The 26,256-nt window shown below is 39.0% G+C and overlaps 2 protein-coding genes across 7 annotated transcripts in view; one reads left to right on the forward strand and one right to left on the reverse strand.

Moving 5' to 3' along the window:
• Positions 1 to 121: 121 nt before the first annotated feature.
• On the reverse strand, positions 122 to 12,812 carry pusl1 (pseudouridine synthase like 1). Of its 3 annotated transcripts, none has more exons than XM_017304719.2 (8): positions 12,698 to 12,812; positions 11,300 to 11,360; positions 10,622 to 10,809; positions 6,690 to 6,839; positions 4,859 to 5,023; positions 1,641 to 1,695; positions 1,288 to 1,450; positions 122 to 253 (listed from the first exon to the last, which is right to left on the reverse strand). In XM_017304719.2, the coding sequence occupies exons 1-8, from the start codon at positions 12,718 to 12,720 to the stop codon at positions 204 to 206; spliced, it is 855 nt and encodes a 284-aa protein (XP_017160208.1). In that variant the 5' UTR covers positions 12,721 to 12,812; the 3' UTR covers positions 122 to 203. The 3 variants fall into 3 exon arrangements, with proteins under 3 accessions (XP_017160208.1, XP_008407547.1, XP_008407548.1); XM_008409325.2 differs by lacking the exon at positions 12,698 to 12,812 and adding an exon at positions 11,431 to 12,005; XM_008409326.2 differs by lacking the exons at positions 6,690 to 6,839; positions 12,698 to 12,812 and adding an exon at positions 11,431 to 12,007.
• An 85-nt stretch (positions 12,813 to 12,897) lies between these two features.
• Positions 12,898 to 26,256, forward strand: part of LOC103464920 (arf-GAP with coiled-coil, ANK repeat and PH domain-containing protein 3) — a 56,338-nt gene continuing 42,979 nt past the window's right edge. For all 4 annotated transcript variants that reach the window (XM_081607285.1, XM_008409330.3, XM_081607286.1 and 1 more), the window contains exon 1: positions 12,898 to 13,082. In XM_081607285.1, the coding sequence (XP_081463411.1) occupies positions 13,036 to 13,082 (47 nt within the window). In that variant the 5' untranslated portion in view covers positions 12,898 to 13,035. The remainder of the gene's footprint in view (positions 13,083 to 26,256) is intronic.

Here is a 26,256-nt window from a genome sequence, read left to right on the forward strand (position 1 = left end):
AAGTAGAAATAATTCTGAAAAAACCTGAGCATTTTATTGCCTTGGAGACAAAATTTCCCCTGAGTGAAACTAAAGATGGTTAAAGTACCAAAGTTCAAAGCATAACCAATAACTCGAGATGGATGTTACTAAAAAACTTTATTATAGTCGCTATCATAAAGAGTTCACAAATATATCAAATATTTCTTATTCAGGTAGCATCGTCATGTCTTTGGATCTTCAGTGGCGTCAGGCTTTTGGGAGAACAGAAGGTCTGAGGAAATCAGAAACAAAGATTTAACCTGAGACAAGTATGAGAAATACAACAGCATAGGAAAAATAAAACCTTGTAAAATAAACAGCTATATTTAAGATGAAGATGACAAAACCAGTTATGTAGTCCTATAGTGTAAATTCTTTGTAGTCATTATTGCTCCCTCTGATTTATCCATAATGGTAAAATATGTTTAATAACACATTTATAAGACAATATAAGCTTAAACTGTTAACATTTATGAAGAAAGAGAGAAACACATTTCAGCTATACATTTTTTGTACTGTAAATTTAACAAAGCTATACAGGCCAATTTCAGACTAAAAAAAATAAAAACAAGCAATTTTAAAATGAATAAAAGATCAAGTCATTGTCTAATAAAAGCAAACACGCATTTCAAAATGTGGCTACATACAGTTCTGATAAACAATGCAGTACAACTGTTGTTCATATCAACTATCAGCGTCTTCATGTTACTTAAATTTTCTGCACATGCTTCATGAAAACCTAACAGAAAAACTGGCATAACTTGACATTTTTTAAAAATGTGGCACTAGGGACCGTTTTTATTGCATAAATGGTGGAATGTGTGATCTTAGCAGTCGTGTGGCAGATGTCTAGATGTAAGCCAAATATTACTTCCGTAAAAACTAAATTGAACTAATTTTACCAAAAAGGTACAAATAAATAAACAGTTGAAGAATCTACATGTTTTTGGACCTACATATAGTTTATTTGATGGAAGAATGGTGGAGTAACTAGTCTTCATACAGCAAAGGATGATGGTAAAAGTATTCCCTGCTCATTTGTGTTGGTAAACAAAAAGTTTAGAAAAGTGTTAAGTAGTTTAGAAATAATATGGAAGTTACACACAAGAAACAAGAGCGTAGTAATGTCCTCAATGTGTTATATTTCAATTAGCCGTCAGAGAGAGCAGACTCTCGGTGGCTTTAGATTATGTAACAGACTTGCTGTATACATTAAAGACGAGAGATATTACACATGACTACAGATTCAGAGTGATTCTCACTCACCCGACTCTTTGTAATCTACACTTTTAAGGAAGAGGCCTTGGGCTGGAGCTGCCACATTGTGAGGGAAGGCCAGAGTGTCCCGCGCATCCAAGATCTGTTTGACCTGAGACACGGACAGCCGTCCCCGGCCTGCAGCCACCAAGACTCCAGCCATCCTCCTCACCTGGATCACAACGACCACGGCTTCACTCTCAGGTTTACACCAAACATCACTGCAGATATTTGATGGTGTCGGTTTTGATGCGACTGAGCCGTCACCAGCAGAGGGCGCCACTCACAATGAATTGGAGCAAAATATGACAAAGAGCACACATTAACATAGCAGGCATTTGAAAGAGATTAGAGCAACAAACCTGCTTATAGAGAAACGATTGACTTTTAAAGGTCAGCTCCCAGAATTGTAGCCGCCTGTCAAAAATAAAGTAGCGTTAGCAGCAATACATATATACGCATAAAAGCAGGTTTTAACAAAAGTCTGTACTTAACCTGATTTAACAAAAATGATTTTTAGGTCTCATTTTTAATTATGTTAGGATAGATGTAATTATTCTAACAACTATGAGAGAAGAGCAAGAAGACGGGAAACTAAAAAAAGAAAAAGGTAAAAATAACCCACGTCAGACAATTCAGGCGCGACCCGCGTCAGCGTGGATGAGGCTCATGTGACATTCACCCAGACATCAGACACAATTCAACATTTGTTGCGTGGATTTGTTTAAATGTCACGTCCCGAATATGCCAGAAAACCACAGGATTATGAGCGACGGCATGCAAACTCCTTTTCTGCATTAAAAATCAGAGAAGCCTTTCTATTCCTTTTTTTTTGGTTTTGTTTTTGGTAAAGAAAGATACAATTAAACGAAGAGACATGTGGCAGGAATTGGGTCAAATGCAAATGTGACTCGCAGCTTGCTGTCTGCATTCGCCATATAATAAATATAGACCAAGGTTCATTTAACAAGGCTGAAAGCAGTGTGTGCTAGACATCATTATTACACATATATTTAAACCAAAGTTACCAAAAACAAAAACAAATAAATTAAAGTTAAGAGAAGATCGGTATTTTTCTATTTAAGCTGGAAGTTGGACATCTGTTGTGACATAAGCAGATGAATGTGGGAAAAGTTGCGAAACGACAAGGAAATGCAGGCATTTCTGAATTGCTGTTTTTGACCCAAATGACTGCAAACAGCACCAGGAACACTAATTAGAAAACTAAAGATATAAAACAACATTCATGCTGGAAGGATGACGCATATATCTTGGAAATATTAAGGTAATATTGAGCTGCATTTGATTTCTTTTAAATAATGATTGTGTGAAACGTAGCTCTAATAACACAGACAAGCTATTTTCTAGACATGCATCATCATTGTGGTCGCATGAACATATTGACCCATAAATTGCAATTGAGACTTTTACAAAAATTACAAGCAAAATATATAGGTTTATATAATCGCTTTCATTAAAAAAAAGAAAAGAAAAGAAAAGAAAAGCAACATGTGTCCCCACTGCTGATCAAATACAGTTAATTTGGTTACAATAACTATTTATAACATATGTAGATTCAGTAATAATTTTCTAGGACTGTGCAGAATAATCCTCCTCCTGTCACAAATATGCCAGAGTAAAGTATAGAGCATACTTTAAAGAGTCAAGTATAAAGAGCTGATTAATTAGTCAGGCTGTCTGCTCTGGTAGCCAGGCTACAGTCAGCTCCTTTGCAGACATGCACAAAGTGGCTCTACAACTGTCATTTTAAAACAACATTGTCTCAATAAGAGTGACTGGTGCCGCCACCAACATACCTGTTCAGATTTTGTGCAAGTGGAAGGAAACCCACAGAGTCAAATTAGTCTTTCTTGCGAGCACAGGAAAACTGTAGAAGATTTTTTCATCCAGCTGACTGGCAGCTTGCAGCAACACTTTAGTGTTTATGTGTTAAATAAGCAGTGCTCTGAAGAAGTATTTACATCCCTACAGATTTATTTTGTTTGTGCTTTTTTGTCACATTATAACATCTTCACATCAAACAAATTTTAATACTGAAATATTAATATTTCTTTTAATTTAACAAATTAAAAAAAATAAAATTTTCTTTTAATTTATTAAAGAAAAAAAAAGCCTTAACCTGGAAACCTTTGGGAAAAATGTAAATGGTCTCTTGGAGTTTGACTCGTAGATGCAGATTTTAATTTTGGCTTTCTTCTTGAACAGCAGCCTCTCGTTTAGTGGGACGCTTAAGTTTTTTTTCTTTTTTTACTTTCGCTTCATATGACAATGGAAGATTACAATTAATAATTCTTACAATCTGCTCACTTTTATCACTTGGAAGGCTGAATAATTTCTCAGTCAGTGTAGCACAAGCCTCAGACAAACTTACCCTGTCAGTGAAAACGCTGCAGAGACAGCACAAGGACTAAATGGAGAGAGGTTTACTTGTAAAATGAAATTAGATTAACTTCATAAAAAAACATGAATAAAACATCACCTTATGTTTAACCATCTACAACCAGGCCATCCATTCTCACTGCCCTCTTTTAGGATGAAACGTTGAGGCCAACCTTTGACATTTCTTAATAATTTATCACTTAGTTTCATTTTATTTCATCACAGTTACTTAGAATAGTGACGGTCATAAAAAAATGAACACTTAACTCGAATGCAAGCTTTCTAGACCGGTGTTGCCCCACATCAACCCCTAACTATAAAATATGCAAAAGACTTTAATTTAGCAGAAATGCAGGCTTGACTGGAAGATGTGCCATGACCTGGAGGTCACTTCATGCTGGTGCACCCCGTGTGTTGGGGGTTAGGGCATAAGAAATTACATTTATTCAAAGAAGCGATAACCTACTTCTATAACGTGCACCATATTTTCAGGATTAATAATTAATACTCATGGAAGTGTTATCTAGCATAGAGCGACCCCCCCGTGGAAATGTAATCTCCCACAGCCCATGTGGCCCTCTCCATCTCTGCCATGGATTATACTGAATCCTCATTGTCTAAAGTACCCGTACCTGCTTAATACATAATCACACGCAGCTCCTTAATTAACACAAACAACATCTATACCTGCCTGATCTAACAGCGGGGAACATCAGCTGTTTAACAAGGCATTAAATAATATACAGAGCGCAGCTGGAAAGTCAAGACAAAGGGAGCTTCCAGTTATTAGCAGCTCAGCTAACAGTGTGGAGATCCAGGTCTTTGAGGCTGGTGCGCCTGTTTGGCATCACCCTAATTTTTAGCACCCTCCACAGATTCCCTATCAGAATCAAGTTGGGACTTTGATTGCAATCTTTTTCAGAAAACAATTCTTTACCAGGAAATCATACAGTGTAAATATTCTTACTGAATATTGTGAGAAATGTGTGAGAAGCAAAACAAAAAAAAAGCTCAATCTTTTACAAATGTTTACAAAGAGCTCTCATATACATATTTATATATGAGGTCCTGTACGTATATTAAAATTCAAAAGTAAAGTCCATCAACACAAGAATTATATATTGGCATGCTAAAGCTGAGCTGGGTACAACTTCTTTTTTTTTCCTGTCCACAATCCTACCTGTGAAAATGTGAATGTGCGAAGGAGCTTCCAGGCTGTATGGCAACCACATCCACTGTCTTCACGGGATTTTTAAAAGGCGAGTTCACTGCCCTGAAGCTGCTGAAATCGTGAGTGCCAACCAGCAGTGCGGCGGCCTCATGCATGGCGTCTATATCCAGCTCTCTGAAACAGACAAAACATTTGATTTTAAACGCGCAAATGATGCGACTCCCTGCAGGCCAGTTTCCCCAAAAATCAGCCCTTTTCTGGTCTTATTGGGATTCCTTCATGCCGACCTGAAAGTGACTCGTCTACACAGGTAGGTCAGAATGAAGAGTTCACGCCAAGTAAGATGCATTTCTAGGCCTCCTTGTTCCAATTTCCCATGAACTTATGTAACATTAACATTCTGAGGAACAAGGCCACGTGAGAGAGCAGAGGCATGTCAACGTTTGGCTCGTTTCGAGTAGGGAGTGAGAGCGGGATCACGGCTCGGACTCTCCACAGCTTTTAACGTCACCGTGTAAATATGAGCCGACAGAGACGGGGATGGATGCAGCGAGGAGTGACTGAGCCATTAAAATCCTTAATGCAATCATTGAAAGCCTCTGCCTTACAAAGAAATCTTAATTATTGAAAGAGTTTGGTACCAAAGAGTGAAGATATAGGATTACCATCGGTTGCAGAATAATGTCCCGATATCCAGAATTATTGATTCCAATAATTACAAGCAGGAGAAGGTGCCACCCCCATACCATCACACTGCCACCGCCAAAATCCATTTGCAAAGAGGATTTGGAAAGTTCTTCAAGGCTGTGATTTACAAGGATCAACTCTGCTACTTAATGCAAAATGCATTTAAATACAAGAGAAGAAAGCCTGTGTACTTCAGATTTATTGTTGAAAAGCTTTGTCAACATCAGAAGAAGCAAATTAAAAAGGACAAAAACAGAAATCTGTACTTGCAAGAAAAGCCCCCATAGGTCAATCGTCAAGAAAGTTTGAGAAATACAAAGTAAGTAAAAATAAGCTGCATTCATTTCCGCTGAAAACCAGCTTGGTGAAGTAAAGAACTAAAGCAATCCATCAGATATTTCTTGCAGTGGAAAAGCGGGTGTGATGACGCGGGAGAGGAGCGGCAGATCAAAGAGAAAACGAAGAGACGCTGCTGAGGCAGAGATGCTCAAGGGCAGAAAGACGAGATAAAGGCTGAACACGAGAGAGGGATAAAGAAGCAGACGACGGAGAGAGAAATTAGGGAAAAGGAGAATCAGAAGAGATTCAGGAACAAGTGAGGGATGGAGAAATGAAAAAAAAATGGAAAGGGAGTGAAAAAAAAGGAAACCTGGCTAAAATGCGTGGGTGTTGTTCAGCGTGTATAAGCCCGCAGCTTATCTTGCCCTACTTTTCCCTAAAAAAAAAAAAGAGTGAAGTGAGAAGAGCAGGCAAAATGTTCAAACATACACTCTTTAAAACATTTTTCCTTCATGCTCCCTCGATGTAGTCACAGCCAGAAGAGCATTGCCTATGCTTCAAAGCCCTAAACATTTTATCTCTTTGTACACGCTGTCCCTCTTCTCTCCCTCTGCCTCCTTCTTGTTTGCTTTTGGTGTGTCAGCTTACATAAAACCTTCTCGCAGTCCCTAATTTGTAGCTCCACCATTCCCAATTGGGGATTATTCATGCAATTAACATCCAGTTATTCTCTGTGAGCTCTGAGCTTACTGTGAACAAAATCATAGTCTGAGCTTTATTTCTCATGATGCAGCACAGGAATGGGAAAAAAACGTTGTGCAAATAATGGTGAGTGGGGGGAAAACAGCAAGCCAACAGTGATGGGATCACTCACGTGTTGCAGAGACTCCAGCACAGATTGCAGTCTGTGAGCGGGAGCAGAGTGTGGTGGGTGGCGCCCAGTGCTACTCGGTAGACGTAGGTCCGAGACTGAGCACGATAACGGGCGTGAAAGTCGTCAGGGACGCGGTAAGCATGGGTGACCCTTCAAAAACAAAAGATCAGTATTGAGTCTGAAAAGCTGGAAACGGCATGTCCATTAATTCAATCTGAACAATGTCTTTCTTTACCCATTTTCATTCTCCTAGTAATAACGATTCAAGGTAATTTCAATTTCTCTTTAAAATCTATAAAATCGGATTATGCAACAACTGTCAAAATGTTGTTTTTTTTTCCTGGTATCCCTGAGCTTATTCATTTACATCAGAAGCAGTTTTCTCACCGTGTGTGAGCGAACTGCTGTAAAAACAGTCGTTATTATCATAAAACCAAGACAAAATGATTCCAGGGTTGACATTTGGTGTTTTTATATCCTGTATTAGTGATTATGCTGGTCATTAACTCAAGCAACAGTTTCTTTGTGAACTCAAGAAAGAAATTCGACCTTTACCTCAGCTCTGGTATTTCTAAATCCAGTATGTTCCTCAACTCAAAAGGATAAAACGGAGCATCTTGTGAGCTGTATTCTTCCTGTACAGCCTTCCTGTTATCTGCAAAAATGTAATACTCTCTCCTGTTTTCTCACAGTCTGTAATAATCAGACAAGTCTTGTGTGGAAAAAATATTGTTTCTTTCTAAATGGCTTCTTTGATTTAAGTGCTTCCTCTTGACTTGTTTTTGAAATATGTGGTAGCTGTTGCCATGCCGTGTTCCCTGATTGGTAAAAGTTTTGGATTTTTGAGTTTGACTGGTCAGCACCGGTTGAGAGCGATCAAACTGAATGTTGCCCAAATCAGTTATGCACTCATTCAACACCAAACAGACACTCAAACAGGCTGCTGCCTATTTCCAGCAGTCATTGGGTAAGAGACGTGGTTCACCCTAGACAAGTCGCCAGCCAATCACCGGGCTACACATAGACAACAGGACACTCAATTACGCACATTTATGCCTAAGAGCGATTCAGAAAGACCAAGGAACCCGACAGTCATGTTTCTAGATTGTGGGAGGAAGTCAAAGCACCGGGAGCAAAAAGGCAGAACATGCAAACTCCATGCAGGAAGACCCAGGGCAGGATTCAAAGCCAGGACTTTCTTGCTGCCAGGCAACAGTGCGACAAACTGTGTCACTATGCAACTGTGTAAAGTAATAACTGAGTAAAAAGCAGGTTACTGCCATGGATATATACTTTGGTGGATTATCGAGTAGTCCCTTGATATCCTGATGGTTTATTTAAAAATGTTTCTAATACTTAATCAATGGATTAAAATAAAACCTGATGAGAATTTGAGCTACAGAAAGTAAAACCAGGAATACATTTCGACCACCAAAAAGGTCTGACGGGTGCATCGCAGATACATTTAGTAGAGTTCACCACTACTAGCGCTAAAGTGACAGAGTATTCTTCAGGGTTAAACGGTGAACTTGATAAAGGGCTGCAGCAAACTGTAGCACCATGAGAGTGACTGAATGTGACACATCAATACCCTTCCAGTTTGTTCACACAGATTTGTGTCTGCAGTGCAGTCAGTCTGATGGTGTACATGTTTAGTGAGTGCTAGATGATGTGGGAGACATGTAGCGGTCCCATTTAAGCATGCTCAAGCACACAAAGGTATGACAACAATGACAATCAGAAATTCATGCTTGTGTGTGTGTGTGTATGTGCTGGAAAACTAGGTTACGCTACCAGGGGAGGAGACTTGAGTGTGACACACAGCAGAGAAAACCCTTGTGTATGCCTCTGCCGGCACCTCCGATGTGAAGTGACGGCTTTCGCCCCACCACTGCACACCCACATCAAATTTTCATACACGGTGTACAAAAGGTGGCTGCACAAATCTGGGGAAAATGGGGCATTGTTTGTTGAGGCACCAGCCCATCTACGAGGAAACAGCCATTAACCCGGGCCTTAACGCAGACCATTCCATGAGGACATTTTCTCTTTTACAGTGTGCAGTCTATGTTTAATTCTCATCTTGGATCTGCATCCCTGGAGGCGGCAGACCAAAGCTGTGAGCCAGCGTTGTTGTGGAAGATGTCTTTATTTCAGTTACAAGCTCCCTCTGCTGCAAAAACGGGGAGTGATGGTGATGAGAGACTTTATTCAAGCTCATTTCTAATGTGACGCAAAACAAAAACACACATGATGCCGATTTAGTCATACATCTATGGAAACAAGAGCTTGTTTATACTGTATATTCCCATTAAGCCAGATGAAAGCATCCTTGTGAGTGTGTGGAAGTGTGTGCGCTGCGCAGCACTAACAGCGGAGCTGGGATAATCCTTTCCAACCTTTTCTCTACAGGTTTAAGGATTAGCAGTATGCAGGGAGCTTCCCTTCCTTCAACACTGCACTGTGTGTTTGCCAGGTTGGGTTTCACACCATCTGTCCTCACAGGTCTGACACTTCAAGACCCTCTCTCCTTGTTAATATCTAATCATGCATAACTGTAGTGTGTCTTTCGTGAGCACTTAAGATCTGAATAGTGCAGAGATCCCTAATGAAGAGATCAAGATGAGGAAACTGGGAGGATCACAATGGAGAAATTTTTTTTTTATTGTTTATTAATAACACTAACACTTTAAACAAGACAAAAACCTGAAGTGTACAGCCAGAGCTCCAATTTGGATAAAAGCATATATACGTGTCAGAATGAGCCAATCAATGTCCACTCCTAAATCCGACCACATCCGAACAAGTGGCAAGACTTAAAAATGTATTTTCAAAGATGCTCTAGAGATCCAGTCTGACTGACACTGAGCTATTTTGCAAATTGAAATGTGCAACATTTTCAGTCTAGACGTGCAAAGCGAGTAGAGATACAGATATACTGTCAAAAGACTTGTAACAGTAGCAGCAGGAAAAAGTATTTCTACACAGTATTGACTTAGGATGGCTAAATACAAATGCAAGCCACACTTTTCAGATAAACTATTTGGAAAATCATGCATCATTTTCAGTCTGCTGCACAGCAGTGCAGTTGCAATGCAGCAAGAAGGTGCTGGGTTCTTTCTGCACAGGGTTTCCATGTTCTCTGTGCATCCGTGGGTTCTCTCTGGGTACTCCAGCTTGGTACAACAGTCCAAAAACATGACTAGTAGGTTAACTTGTCTCTCCAAGTTGCCCTAAGGAGTGTGTTTATTCATAGTTGTTTGTCCTGTGTGTCTTGTGTTCCCAGCGACAATTACTCCTGAGGCTAAACTCTTCTTTATTATGTTATTTTGATGAAAACATGTTCTCAAGAAAAACATTCACTTTTCTCTACCAGAAATTTGGCTCAGTTACAAATAATTATTGAGAACCACTCTTATTTTGCGCTTTGTTAGTTTCAACATGTCAGAACTGATGAGGGTTTGCAAACTACTTTCTTTTATGAATAAAAATGAGTTGTCAAGATAAGCAAAAAAGGTTACAGACAGTAGTGGAGCAAAAAAAATGGAAAGACAAAGAAGAAAAATCTGCCTGAGAAATGGGTATAAGCTTTCCAAAAATCAATAAATGAAAACATAATTTCTTCAAGGAAGATATATTATACAAGCTTATGTAATGATATTCGTGTACCAAGGGCAATGCATGCTTTTTAGAAAACGTTACCTGTGATATTTACAGAAATGTTAAATAAAATGACAAAGAAAATCTAGTAATTAAAGAAAAGAGTGGCAGAACACTTGCACACATCTCTGAAATGTCCCATTTCACACCTCCAGTGTTGAATGGTTCTCAGGTTACAGCTCACTCATCCCATTTGATTTTGAATTTATCGTACATATGTACAGCGATGTACATATGTACGATGAGGAGCTTTAACATGAAGCTTGACTCACCTGATTTGCTGTTCCTTGAGATTAAAATTGAGAGCTTCAACCAGAACGTCCGCAGTGAAAGGAGGCTTGTCGTTTTTGCGCTGGAGGTCAAAGTGAGCCGAGTTCGAGAGGGCGTGGACACCTGCATCTGTCCTGCTGGACACCGACAGAGACACTGGGTTGACTGGTTTCAGTTTCTTAATTGCTTCCTGCACAACGACAGGAAAAAATGCAAAGCTTTAAGTTCATGCAAAATGTAGAAAAAGCCTTGAAAAAGTGTGGAGGGCTCTTAATCAAGATTATTTTAAAAGATTCAAAATCTAGATTAAATACTAGCAGGTGATTCTCACAGTGTAAGAATCCATTTGCTAAAATAAAAAATAACAACATATGACAATATTTAAATGTTTTTAAAACAGAAAAGCAACAGTTTCCATTCTAATAATTTCTATTTGTTCCAGTTATGACGACTGGAATGCTTAGCAGTTTGCAGACACTGTGTGTGTATGTGTATATATATATATATATATATATATATATATATATATATATATACACACATCGCCATTCTCAACTATTAATTAAGCACTAGTTGTGTTTATTCTCTGCTTTGTGCTTTTTTTTGTATGCAGCACTTATTGTTTGTAAAGTGCTTTACAAATAACGCTGCATGGTCGAGTATAAATAAGTAAAACTTACCTCCAAGTGCTCCTGGACCCCCGACTGACCCAGCTGTTGTGGAGGTACTTTTACTACTCCCCTGTAAAAATGTAAAGAAGTAATAAATAAATGATTGCAAGTATAATGTAACCCTTGCGCCGCACACTGACCTGTATTTTGTCCCAATGTACTGAAAAAAGATGAGGTAACGTGCCCAGTTGTGCATTATGTTATCGGAAATCTTCGTTCACAAGTTACCACTTGTTAGTAAAACTACAAAGATCCGATAAAAACCCATTTCACGTTCATGTTTACAGCAAGAAGGTAAGCGCTGACTTTCACTGTCCTCTCATATGGAGCACATGCGGCAACAAAAATCAGTGATAGAACCGAATTTGTAGTCCGGAGGTACAGTAGAAATGTCACTTATAGTCAATAATACCCAGCTCTCCTTCTCTTTTAGTAAATCAAAATAGAAGAGCAAGGTTGAGTGTATTTACAATAAACAGTCTTCTTAACATAAAAGGCAAAAAACGCTTCGTGTCACATGCACACTCTGTAGCAATTAGCGTGGCGGGTAACATTTAAAGATTTGACATTAGCATTTTTAGCACATGCGACAAAAAACAACTGCTAATTTAAATATTAACTGTAGAAGACAAACCCTCTTCCTTCCTAAACACAAGCATAAAGTAATTTCTTGTTAAATAAAGGCAAGCGCGTCTGGTCGCTTATTGATGACGTCACAGTGAATGGAGGCGGGGGGGGGGGGTCAGCTGCAAGCCAACTTTCATTGAAAGCAATGAATTCAGAGAGCATAGATAGATGTTGAAGACATGTCAATTGCAAGTGAGCAAAAGAAAGTCACCAACCTGCAGCTGAAACTGAAAAAGTATTCAAACTTTGGTTTTAATATATTCACAGTACGTTTTATATATATATATATAGTAAACATAATCAGTCAAATGATTTTCAAGTTTTCTTGTGCAGGAAGAGACATTGAGAAGGAATTCTTTTTGATTTCTTTTTGTGCTGTTTTATTAAATGTAAACGTGACAGGTTGTGTATTATTTATTATTATTATTTTATTAATACATTTTTTTCAGATATTGAAGCTTGAATTCAATCTCAATCATTTAAAAAGGTAATTTGATACAACTACAATGATGAATTACTTACAGTTTTCTACGTCTCTCTAAGCCTCATTTACACCTGAATATAGCTGTGAAAAGACAGGTTGGAAACACCAATCTGGTATAAAACACAATAAATGATGGCAAAATCTTCAAAAAATTATGATATTAATTACTTTCATATTTTGTGCCACTTTTACTTAGTAGTGAGAATCTATAATATTATTATTATTATTATTATTATTATTATTATTATTATTATTATTATTATTATTATTATTATTATTATTATTAAAGTTTCTACCTTTCCACCACGACTCCTGCCATCCTTGTTAGGGTAGGTTGTATCTGTTGGACTTTCTCCCCTCCTCTTTCAGGCTCTGTGTTGCGGCTACGCCCCTCTCCCTCCTCGGCAGCGGCAGTAGCAGTGTAGTAGTATCTCCTCCTGCCGCGCCGCGCCGCGCATTGCTTCAGCTCGGATTTTGTGTCACGGTGCCACCGGGCGAGAAGCGACACACTGCTGCTGCTCCTGCGCGTCAGGGGGGATATACCCGTCACAATCCTTTACGGTCAAAGCGACATCCCTCCGTGGGCAATGACATTTGCAGATTGAAGTGGGAATACAAGATCACTACAGCAAAAATGACGGTGGACTTTGAAGAATGTATAAAAGATTCGCCCAGATTCAGGTAAGACTCCAGATCACAGGATACATCTCAGCGGTGCGCAAAAAAAAAAAAAAAAGGCACACCTTCTTTTGTATGACTGAGTAAAAAAAAAAAAGAAAGAAAAAAAAAACATCATATCACTCGTGTTTTTTTTTTTTCATGTAGTGCTTTCAACAATCGGAATGAAAAGATGCCTCGCACATGTGCAACAATAAGATGGCGTTTCTTCTGTCCATATGTCTGTGTCCTTCTGATCAGATTTTCAGGCCTTGGCTGAAAACGTCAAATAAGACCATGCAGAATTTATATTAACTTAAGATGCTTTTGTTGGAATGCTCTCAGTGGCTGTGGTGTCTTCTGTGGTCTGTTGTTTGAATGTGGGTTAATTAGCTCAGAATTTATGAGAGGGTATGGCCAGACGCAGACAGGATCCATGTTGCTTGCATGCAAAATCAAATTACAGTGACTCTCCTTCAGCCTGTATATAATGCTGTGATTACGTGGGACTCATTCATTGTGACAGCATGAGCAGATCCTGCTGTGTGAGAGCGTTGCAGCGTGGTACGGTGTGGGTGCAGTCCTTTCGTCTTGTTCAAGCTGAAGGTTGCGGTCACAAACTGTGTTAAGTCTGAATTGTTTGAAGGAAAGGTAGATGCCCTGGCAGCGGCAGCACTGGCGGCCAGGCAGAAAGAGGCAGCGGGAACGGAGCTCATCTAGCAGCCAGGCACACATCCAGATGTTCACCTCCATCACTCCCGGCTGTCTCGATCCATGTGCCAGTCTGTGGGGTCCAGCGGGGAAAATGTGGAGAACCGTACAGGCCATGTAGCTCCAGTTTATCCCCAGATACATCAGTTCTTCCTGAAAAGATTTTTTTTTCCAGATCACACTGCTTTGTTGCATTTTTCCCTCCATCTTTTATCTCTGCTCATCAGCATCTGGTGCCGGTTTGCTCTCTTGATCTCCAGCAGTTGTTACCACTTGCTTTCTTGTTTTGTGACTTGCAAACTATAGAGCAAATTTGGGAGGCAGCAACCTGCTGCTTAAGTCTTTCTTAAGTGTTTATGGATGACTCAGACAGCTGTTCAAGGAAAGAAGCAGAGCACTTCCGTGTTTTCCCGCTACTGCTGTACTTTCCCATATTCTTGTGAAGAGAGTACTTGGAAAATTCCACAAAAGCCAAAAGAAACCGATGTGGTTGCGTCACTGGATCACAGGAGCATGTACAGTACCATAATTATAATCAAGTTGGTGAGCAATCTGACATCTTTTACATTTATGAGGCCTTAAATAAGTAATATGGTAATAAAGTACAATAATTTGGTCCTATTATAAAGTTAAATCCTAGTTTTGATTTATTTTTTTATGATGTGATGATTGTTCTCCTGATAAAGCAAGAGAGTCTTATGAGTCCAGTTTCCTGTTTTTGTCTGAATATCCACTTTAAAACACTGCAGTGCTGGCAAACGTCACTTTTTCAGATTTTGTCATGGTGCAACCATGAATTTTTCTGCTTTTCTTGTGATTGACCAACACAAAGAAGAGCATTACAGTGAAGAGTAAGGAAAATCTTGCACGGTTTTCAGATTTTTTGCTAATAAACATCTGAGAAGCATTTTTAATCGGCCCCTTTTACTCTAACACCCTTGAACAAAATCCTTCTCGGTCTTCAAAAGTCACATTTTTAAAAACCTGTTGCAATTTTTTTTAAGTGTAAAAGCAGCTGTTCTGTGAAGGCCTTACAGATTTATTAGAGAATGCAAGAAAACAAGAAAAGCTTAACAGAGACCAAGGAACACATGAGACAGATCAGAAAAATAAGTTTAAAGCAGGATAAGGTTATAAAAAAAAATACCCCAAGATTTGGTGAAATCAAGATTATAGAGTTTAGTTCAGTTTATCATCTAAATATGAAAAGAGTATGGCACAACTGCCAAAACAGGCCTCTCTGCATAATCCAACAAACAATAATTAGAGAATGATATAATGCTTTGAATTGATCTATCGCATAAAAACCAGTAAAGTTTGTAGTCAAAATTAGAAAAAGTTTGTACAACATTTTTTCAAGTCTGTAAGTCTGTTTGTAAGTCTGGAAAAACTTATCAGTCTGTGAGCTAAATCAAGATCACTAGTGCAGATATGGAAAAAGAAACAGCTTCCAAGGAGAAATGCTTCACTTGTCAGATGTTGTGGTTCAACACTCAACACGTACAGCCCGAAGACAGAATTGTCCAAAGAGTGTCTTTAGTTGAACAAATACCTCGGGAAGTAAGTTCAGTGAGAGGGAAGACACTCTGGAACATTAAGAGTTTAAGATCGGCCTTAAAATGGTTTCACAAAATCTCCATAATCCCAGAAAAAAAAAATAAATCTTTTAATCTTTTTAAAAGGAATACTTGTTCTAAAAACAGCAGCCGGCCTGTTTTTAAGTGCTGCATGACACAACCAGGTAAATAAAGTCAGCTGCTGCAGAACTTTCCACTATATTTATTTTTACTCTCATCCAACTTTCTTCTTTCTCCTTTTGTCTTCGCCGTGTCACTCTGGGGAAACGCGAAATTAAAGAAACCGGGAAACCGGTCCTGTCTGTCTTCCTCCTCGTGAAGTTTAAAGAGCTCACATACACCCTGACGCTGCAGGTCTGAACTTGTACGTGTGCCATAGACAAGGCACACGTTAGTTAGGATTGCGTACTCATAACAGGCATCTTTTTGTTCCTGTTTCCTTTATTGTGCCATGCCCCTTATTCAGCAGTCATCCGCTGCATTCATTCTGTTTTGAAAAGATTTCCTCGAACTGTGTCCCTCAGTTCTGTCGTCACCAAGCCGTTGTGATATGATTTCGCTTGAGATACCCAGAAGCTTAGCGCTACGCTTTTAAGAGTAGGCCGTCCATGTGCGTCAGTAAAACACATAAGTGCACGAGACAAATTTTGTCTCGGTTATCACTGTAAGCACAGAACGGCCGTAAAGTGGGCAACACAAACACAGGACCGTCCTCATATTTTGCACTCCAGCTTAAAATACAGCAGCGATACTTACGTAGTACGTTTCTGTAAAGCGTAATTGTGCCGACAAGAACAAGCGGCATTATATAAGACGTCGACTGAGCCATTCACAGTTAAAATTGGGACATTTCATTGACTGAATCTTTGTGATGAGTTTATTAATACGCACATGGTGGGTGGGAGCTGAGGCCGACCAGCAGCTGCTGAAAGACAGACAACTGAGAGCCGGGAAAAGGAGGGCAGGGGATTTAAGAATGAAGGAGGAGAAGGGCAGCAGAGATAAGAGAATCGGTTTTTGTGTAATTTTTTTTCTGTCGCTTTCCGATCCAAAAGAAGAAGTGTCAGGGGAGCGTCACTCTGCAGCATGCTCTACATTTAGTGGCACTGCTGGCAAAAAAGGGACTAATTTTTACAACAAAGACAAAATTATTACAGATAACGTTTGTAGCATCTTGTATTAGCAATTAAATAGTTTGCGTGGCTAGCAGTTCTCCAATATAGTGTCTGTTTGTATTCTTTAGGGAATGTAGATGGTTAACATTCACGTTTCCAAAAGGCTGCCAGTATTTCCAAATTTCAGCATATTTTATGATTAAACAGAGGTTGAAAGCTCAAGAGAATAAAACGGAGAACTCTAGCTGCATTCTTCATAGTCTTCCTGTTATCTGCTCAATGTCTTGCTCTCACAGCCTGAATGAACAGCAGGTTTGGCTCCTTTTAGTTTCCTACATCTATTTTTTTTCCGGCTTTCTTTTTAGGAACCTTTTTGATGCTGTTGTTGACTTGTATGGTGTTTTCTTTATAACTTTGTACTTTTATGTTTTTATTTTATAAAGCACCTCGAACCGCCTTGCTGCTGAAAGGTGCTATACAAGTAAACTTTGATTTGATTTTTTGATTCTGATATAATAAATAGATAACTTACTGTGTTCTTCTCTCAGAGACTAAAGAAGTGTATTTCTTTCTGCATTACTGGAAATAATAGTTTTAAGGCAGATATGTGTGGGATGTCACAAGCTGGGAAATGGCTATTTTCCTTAACTTCATATAAATGAAAAGCTAAAAATAGCTGACAAAAGCTGTTAAGTCTTCATATTAGTCATAGTAGTAAGATATACTGCTGTTCTTATACTATAGTTCTACATTTTACTACACCTTGTTATAGAACTCAAGCAAAATGTCTAAATTGTGGTACTTTGATAAAAATGAATTTATTTTAAATGTATATATTTTTTTATTTTACCCCGGATGCCAATAGAAATTATATAATTACCTTAAACGTAGTAGATTTAGCTTTTAAAAAAAAAAAATCCACTCAGTGATGACAGCATGTGTGTGTAGGTGTGTGTCAGTCCATCTGTGTTCAATGATTACTGAAAACAAATTGAGAAGCTGAACGTGGGACGGCAGCTGCCGACTCCTGCTAGGTGTTGTTTAGTTTACTGTGTGTACAGCTGACAGTTTACAGATCTAAACAACAAACTATAACTTTCAGCTCGTCTCTGCCTGTTTTCTCGGGGCCTTTAAATGGGACCCAGCTGGTATTAAGCTTAAGGTTTGTGATGAAAATATTACTTTTGTAGTAGCTTGAATGCCTTTATGTGATAGTAATTAAAGAAAATTCAGTTTGTCTGACTCGCTACTGGATTATACTTGGCTAAAGACTTGTCTGTGTCATTTGGGTGGTTTTATGTGAGATTTTCTCCATTACCTTAATATTACATCTTCCTTTATTGGCACATTAAAGCATCTTTAAATGTCTGTCTGCCAGGCTGGTTTCTTTTAACTGTCTGGATATTTATTTCCTACCTGCATCATTATCACCATCACCTCAAATCTTTCTTTTTCACACATTCTGTCTCGCTGCCGGTCTGATTTAGTGAATCCTTTTTTTTTTTGGTCATCTGTGTGTGAAGTGTGTAAAAATATACATCCTGCTGTGTTTTCCAAGCAGGGGCAGGAAAGTGGGTCTGCCGTTTCCAAAGCGTGACCACTGGCATCGGCAGGGATGGAGAGTACCTGTCCATTAGTCTCACTGAGGGAGGGAGACGGAATGAGACTCGTATCTGTTCACACACAGCTGTTGGCGGCGCACGCCGGTGGGAGAGGTTTGAAATTGAAGGGCGCAGAAACGTCCTTGCATTTATTGGCGCCGAGAAAGCGCATCGACATGTTGAATTTGATTAATGTTGTCCAAAGGACCTTGGCGGGACTGTGTGTTTGTGAACGTGGCGCAAGACGTCCTCCGGAGCAGCATGTGAACCTTTGAACTTCGGCAGCATTAGATCCCGTCTGCAGCGTCGGTGGCTTGTCAAAATGTTTAGACAGATCCCAAACCACTCGCATTAAGATGATAATGTCATGATGCTCTTTCCCGAGCACTTCTGCTAATGCACCCGTGCACGCAGCAGATGTGCACACATAGTGCTGAATATGCGCCTGGCTGGTTTCCTGGAAGTCGGTAACGCTCCGCATGTGGAGGCTCCTGATTTATATTAAAGCCTCTGTTTGTTATGGCAAAATCATTTTCACTGAAGGTAGAGGAAGGCTGTGTTTAAAGCCTAGATCTGGTCCCACACACACGCACGCACGCACGCGCACGCACGCACGCACGCACGCACGCACGCACACACACACACACACACAGGATCTATTTCAGCAGGTTTAATTCTAGAAGACTCAATATGTAATATTATGGCAAAGCTTTAAGATGACTGTCATGACAAACGTGTTTTTTCAAGCTGGTCAGGTTTGACTCAGATGATGCATTCGGTGTCATCTAGAATAATAAATGAATGGATTTGAGGATTTAGACTAAGTATTTAGACCATGGACTGGCTATAATATTTATAGTCTTTTTTTTTTTTTTACTGTTTACTGTTGCACAGCACAAATGTTTCAAACAACCCCTATTTGCTTTACAATATCTCCTTAAAGCCACTTAAAGTGGATTTCTGTTTGATTCCAGCACCTGTAAAAAAACAAAATCGGATGTCATAAGCTGCAGTATGACACATTTTCAGGTTCAACGTACTTTTTTATGTGCCAAGCACATTATTTTATTTTTGTTTTTTTCATAAAGGCACGCTGCCATGCATTTTTTAGGCGTTTCTTTGCTTCAGCTCAGGTGATTCCAATTGACAGGTGTTTGCTGAACTGCAGTCACCTGAATCAGACGTAGCAAAGCAGGAAAGCGTCTAAAACGAGCGTTCCTCGAAGACCAGGGTTGGAAAGCACTGTCATAGATTAATTTTAGATGTTTTATTAAACTCCAGAAAATTTGCAAGTGTTTTGAAGTGATAAATATTGCCTTTGAATAATTACAGCTTTTTAAATAGCAGTTTTAAAATCGACATTGTCTGGACCACCAGAAGCAACATGTCTGGCAGCTTAGAGACCTTAACTCCTTTTATTGATAAGGTTTTACTTAAAAGATGACATAGGTGTGCTGCCCCATAAATACCATATCAATTTTCCCAGCACACATACGTTCACATAAATATTTCAGCTCCCATTGAGAGTGTAAAAGTCTAAGCTTCAGTGGAGAGTTTCATCGCTTCATGTCAGGAGCGTGAAAAATTATTCCCGTGAAGGATTAAAAAAAATTTGCACCACCAGGTCTGTCCTGCAGGTTCCCTGCAAAATTTATTCTAAAACCTCCTAGTTTCTCCATACTCAACTTTCATGAGTCCTCGCTCCTTTATGCCAATTCACTGTGAGTTCACTTTGAATTTATACCAGATAGGTGAAATAAATATTGAGAAGGAAGTAAGGACGGAAAGAAGGAAGCAATGTAGGTAGGCGGGTTAAAAAAAATATATAACATTTTAGGAAATGGATGGTTGCATATCTCAAGCGTACTCTTAAGAATGTCCCCAAGTGATTTGAGGCAAAAATAAGCAGGAAGTAGCCGAACGATTCCCCACACGTCTTGCTCATGAGGACCCTTTTCTCCCGCTGTGGTTTGTGTGGTGGTTGAAGCATTTGTTTACTTTGAAGCAGAGAGAGCACAGATTACAGCTGTGCTCACAAACCTGGGTTTCCTGCTTGGGATTCTGCTTTCATCCAGGGGATACACCGTGCTCACTGAGATGCCTCGTACCAAAATTTAAAAATGTAAAAACTGTTTACATTATTCAGTGGTGAGTACTTGCTTTTCTCTAGTTTGTGTTCCTGTCCTCTTTGTCCCTGCCGGTCATTCCTTCGCCTCCGTTTCTCGGCTGTCGTGTCCATGAGAGAGCATCACTGCAGCACGTGGGCCGTCACTCTGAATGCACGCTGCAGCAGATTCTCTGCTGCATGTAATGGCAGAGGGGACTTGGTGTGGGAACCCGTGTATAAAACAGGATTATCCAACACTGATTAAATCAAGAAGCAGCCTACACACAACCTATTAAAGCTCACACACTATCAGCTTCTTAAACCTGATAATGCAGGGTAATTTTCAAGTTCTGATTATGCAGAATAATATTCTCTTCTGTCATTCTGCACAGTGTAGAGTGCCTACATATATTAATGTGGGATTAGAAGGTTAATAAGTTGCTTCAAATGACTACAGTAAAGCTGGTTAAAGGCCAAGTCGCTCATAGGCTGCAAACTGTAGTTTTAAAATACAACTACCTTAATAAGAGGGATGGGCGGTCCTCCTGTTTCCACATCAGGCAATGTTTTTCTCCAAACAACTTGTTGAAAAAACACTCATTAGCTTTTTTCAGCTATCTAAAGTACAGCTCTGTGTTATTTTATATGTCATGCAGTCCAAGAAAACTCATTTCATTCTATCACTTTCTGTAAAAACTCATTAAAATTAAAAATATCACAGAAAATTCTAACTTCTTTTTTTAACAAAAAGAAACCCATGCATGTGTTGACACAGATAACCAGTCCACAGATAACTAGCCCAGCATTTGACTTAACAGTATTCAACAAACTTGCGCATGTCTTCAAGTCGTGCTACTTTTTTACTTGTTTCCCGTTTATTATTGATGTTCGAAAGGCTAATTTAGTTCCAGACGTCTGAATTCCTTCCTGCAGCGTAGAAAGCAACTTGAGCAACCAAAAGCTTATTTAATGTGGTGTGTGTTTTCTTCTTTTAATGGACCTCTGTGGTATTTCATAAAATAAAATGACAATAGAACTTCAATTTTGTTTTTATTGTCTTAGTGTTTTTATATGTGTGATTTTCAAGTGCTGCTAGGTGGGGCACATGTCCTGCTGGCCCTGCCGGTTCTGCAACCTATGCATTTAACAAACGTATTGATCTTTAGTAACAGTCTGTTCTCACTTAGAAACACTGAATGCTTTGCAGCCTTCAAATGTATGCTTATATCATTAAATATACCCTTATATAAGACTAATGCTGAATATTAATGAGCCATTCAATTGGTGCAAAGTGTCACACCCATTCAGCTTTGAAGTGTTTCAGGAACATCTGATCACTCATGTAACTTCTTTGAAAAAAAACAAAAAAAAAACTTCATTAGAAATATCGACTGTGAACGCTAACATTAGCAAATGGCGATGTCTCTGCTTGCTGTTTTGCAATGAGACGGTATTTTAGGCTTGAATAGTTCCAGTAATACACCAACTAGTTTTTGCAGAACTTGCACACAACAAAAGCATTCCATCAAATCTTTTTTTTGACGCAATACTTGCCATGTGAGGAAAAATGTGATTAACTGGGTTAAAATTTATGTAATTAATTAATCCACATTAACTAATTAAAAGTCCCAGCCCTATTTCAAACCCATATTTTTGTTTATATTTTGGGTTGGTCCCATGCCTTTGTACGATGGGTGATGAATCTTTGCTGACAGATCTTTTCTTGAGTTTCACAGAGATTAAGCCTTCTAAACATAAGTTTGAGCTCTGCAGAGTTCACACCCCCATGTAGATGTAATGAAATCACACAGGGAGAGGAATCTGCAGGACCAGACACTGTTGTAATTAATGAAACTGTCACATTGACTATTAAGACATACTTAGACGAACCTTTTAAGATATGATTGTATATATACATATCTGCATGAAGCTGTTATACCTTAATGAATTTCAGGTCACCTTACGCATGGTAAAAGAAATCAGTGCAGTCTTAGTTTTAGTTGTCAAAATGACTTAATTAAAGATGAACTCAGAATTCGGGTTATTATTTGTAAGAAAATATAGAACTTTTACTGCAGTGTATTTTAGCTAGTTTTGGTGTGTGTACACAACCCAACCTGAGTAATTATCATTGACTCATTTGTTGTTTTTGATTCTAGTCTACAGTATTTAGTAACAGGCATCTCTCTTGTGATATTAATGTCACTTAATGGCGAGAGATGCACTAAGACCTAATTTGGACTAGTTTATGCTTGACCAGCGACCTCAGGTCTCCAATTGTTTTACAATCAGTTAGTCAACATAGTTTAGCAGCTACCAGGTTCTTGGTAACATCGACACTGAAGTGTGAATGTACCTACTGAGTAAAGAAGACTCGAATTTAGCTAATTTAATGTCAGCCACTTCTGAAGAAGAGTACCAACTTCAAAAACCAACAACAAAAATCGTAACCTACAGATCATGACACTTATAGCTTTACAAATACTGAAATCAAGAATACATTTTGGACTTTTGGTCCATCTCTAGTAATATATACTTTCAGTTCTCTTTCTCTGAAAAGAAATGTGTAAGCCAGAAGTGGCGTGTCATTTATTCACAGTGCAGGGATCATCTGGTGCTGCCAAGCCCTTCTCACAATACAAAAAAACTGGTTTGGCTCTACAAGACAAATAAAAAAAAAAGAGAGAAAGTATGAGATCCTTTGTTCCTATATCCTTGTTGAGGGATCTATGTTCCCATCACTGGTCACATTTTCCTCATTTAGCTGAAAAGATTGCACTTTATATGGATTGTAGAAGGATGTTTATAGGAGGGAGGACACCTGAGAAGGAAAGATGCTGAATAATAAATAAATAAAATAAAAAGAATCAGAGGAGTGGACCACAAAGGCCAATCGGGCAGAGAATGGAAAAGGATCAATTGCCTTTAAAGCTAATCCTTCGACATATTTTGCTCTGTGCATCACAAGCTACATTATTTACGGTGCATGTCCACCTAAACGTGCAGGAGAAGAAGATATTTGTCTTGTTATACGGAAGGTGCCGCTATTTTAGGTGACCAATGAAGAAGTCATCTGACTCATCGGCATGCGAAACAGACAGAAGGAATCGTGTGCGCTGCCTCTTGCTCGCGCACATCTGGGATCCACCTAGGCATCTGGTTCAGATTTAGCCCAACTTTCTCTGCCTTTGTGTTTCCCTGAACACTTCTAATTTTCATGAGCCACAATTTTCTGTTATTTTTCATCTTTAATGTGTTGTTTGTTCTTCCTGTTTACTCATCCACTCCTCGGCGCTCCTGCGTCCTCCTCCACCCACGTTCCTTTTGCCTTCGACGGTATCTGGTGCCATATGGAGGAGGCTAAACCAATTTGCGTCAGATTTTCTGGACCGGCGACGTGAATTTTGAGGGCGTTTACTAAACACCGCTGTTAACTGACTTCTTTTGGGTTTTTGTGACTTATTTCATCTTCTTTTTTTCCCCCCCTCTGCTATTCTAGCTTTTCTGTCTTACATCCATCACTGAATGTTTCATGACGGGCTGCTAATGCAGGCGTTTGTTTGGCAGCCCACCAGACACCAATCCTCACTGAATCCAGACACCCCTGCAGCGCTTAGCCTAAAATGCCATTGACAAGCTTATCTTCTTCTGAGACACAAGAGGAGACAGCACTGCTGATTGCTCCCTTAGAAACTGATGGATTCCCACTCCCAATCCTTCTCCTGTTATCCCGCCTTTAGATCTCTACGGAATTCTCCAAACCCAAAGGAAAACATTCCCATCTGCTGTGTCAGCAGTCCCACACTTTCTTGGATCCATCTGTCCCACCCCCTCAAAGTCCCTCACACGTGCGTCCGGTCAAACAAAAAAAAACAAAAAAAAAACACAAAAATCAGAGTGCTTCCTCCCATTTATTGGCTGGATTGCCCCACTGCGTACAACTGGAAGAAATCAGAAGAGCAGAACCGCAGTCACGGCTCGATAATGGACATTATGTCTGGGAGCAGGAAGGAAGAAGGATGGCCATGTTAAATATACATATTAAGGCACGGCTGTGGTATACCAGGAATTACAGCGTGTAATCGCACACACATATGGCAGTGTGGAGCAGACAGATGTAGCGAGCTGAACAGGAAGCTTCTTTGGCTATGCCAGTGCTCGTTTTAAACGCAACATGAAATGAGCAGAACTAGAAATTTCTCAGTGAATGTAACTGGTGGTTTGTTTTGCATCAGAGGCTATTAAACTGAATAAAGGCATTACTTTCACTGCAGTTCATACGAGAAGAAAGGTTTCTGCGACACTTCAAGGTTAGAGCGAACAGAAAGAGGGATCGGGTCCTCACCTGCCACATCGACTAGCAGCTAAAAGAAATGGACATGTGTGACATGTTATGTTTATACTCCAAGGAAACAGAACATTAGATGTTTATAGAAACTTATAGAAGTATTTCCCCTCATTTACAGAGTTCTGCTTTTGCTGCTTTGTCACGCTCACATCAGATCATCCAACAGATGCTAATATTAGACCAGGTTAACCTCAGTAAATACAAAATGCAGACTTCAAATGATGGTTTTATTCATTAGTGGCAAAAAAGATAACCAAATTAACTGGGCCTTGTGTAGAAAACTTTATTGTAAATCATAAATTGATCGATTAACCATTTTTTTTCCCCTTGCGGGATGGGGGAGATGAGTTTAACTTCACTAGCCACACCCAGCCTAAAAGAGCTCAAAGAGCAACACTGTAAGTCCAAATCAATGCAAGTGTGAGAACAAATGAAAAGTAAATTGATTGACATCTATCAATCTGGAATAGCTGACAAAGCTTCTTCCGAGACTGGGATTTCAATGTGCCATAATTTATCCACAAATTAGGAAAACATGGAACATGTGAACCTTCCCAGCAATGGTCGGTTTCCTGAATGAACCCAAAACAACATCTGAAGCACTGCAGGCCTCATTTGGCTCTGTAAAAGTCAGTGTACATAATTTAACATAATAAAAAAAAAGTCTCTTCCTCAGCCAAAACTGCTAACAAAAGCCCATTTCACATTTTCCAAAGAAACTTGATAATCCCAAAGAACAAGGTAAGTCTTTTTCAACAGACATAGTCCCAAATATCACAATCTGTATTCAAAACTCGTAGTTTTGTTTATAGTGCATTTAATAGACAAACAGATGTATTTTCTGTATGTTGAAGACTGAATTATTCGGTATTCAGTTTTGTCTTCGGTTCTCAGCTTCAATATTGCCTCAAGCAACCACTGTCATAAAACTTCCCCCTGCTGTCTCAAAATATTCTCTATCAGCGTGTGAAAAGTCACTCATCTGTCACAGGGTAAAATATCTCCAGTGAATCATAATCACATTTTTAACTGTGTAGGAAACCATACCTACAGTCTGTCATCAATAATTTAAGTTTTTTTTAAAGTTTTCATTAAGTTTTTTTTACTGATTGTACTAAAGTTTTCAGCTCACCCAAGTAAGCGTGTACCTTAAGACATAAAATTGTCTTGTTTTGGCTGTGGAAATAGTATGATTTATAGAAAAAAATGGAAAAATAACTCTATACCCGGGTCCATTTTCTAAAAGATACAAATGTTGTTGCTTTACTCAAGTTAGTCACACTATGGTTTTTTTATCCAATCAGGAATTTTGGAGTTTCCTGAGATAATGGTCATCAGCAAAACCTTTAGTGAATTTCCAAATAATACACATACTCAGTGAGTACTTATAACTGGCCTTAGTTCAAGTCAAGTACAACAAATTGTGGTTTTATTTTGTATTTTTCAAACTATTATTCTTTTCAGCTTTAATTTTATATTTATGTGAGGTTCTACAACCACTGGTATTCACTGGTTTTAATGGTAGGCTTCATGTTGGTCTGGATGGCCCTGAAAAATTTGACATTGTGGAGCTAATTTGACCTTTTTCCCCCCATCAATAAATATAAAGAAGAAAACCATACAAGTACACGCACTACAAACTAATCCCAATGCAGCATGTGGAGCTGATTTATTATAGCCGTTAAATCATTTTAAAGTTTTTAGTTTTCACCAGGCTTTCTTTATTGTAATGTTGTGTG

The sequence above is a fragment of the Poecilia reticulata genome, chromosome 5 (genome assembly GCF_904066995.2).
Source record: "Poecilia reticulata chromosome 5, P_reticulata-male-v2, whole genome shotgun sequence".
NCBI classification, from domain to species: Eukaryota; Metazoa; Chordata; class Actinopteri; order Cyprinodontiformes; family Poeciliidae; genus Poecilia; species Poecilia reticulata.

Bases quoted from the DNA above. Each gene is read 5' to 3' on its own strand.
- pusl1 (XM_008409325.2), bottom strand. From the start codon at position 11,486: ATGCACAACTGGGCACGTTACCTCATCTTTTTTCAGTACATTGGGACA. The intron at 11,361-11,430 runs GTCAGTGTGCGG...ACATTTTTACAG, and splicing joins TACATTGGGACAAAATACAG to GGGAGTAGTAAAAGTACCTC. The intron at 1,451-1,640 runs GTTTGTTGCTCT...GTTGTGATCCAG, and splicing joins AATCGTTTCTCTATAAGCAG to GTGAGGAGGATGGCTGGAGT.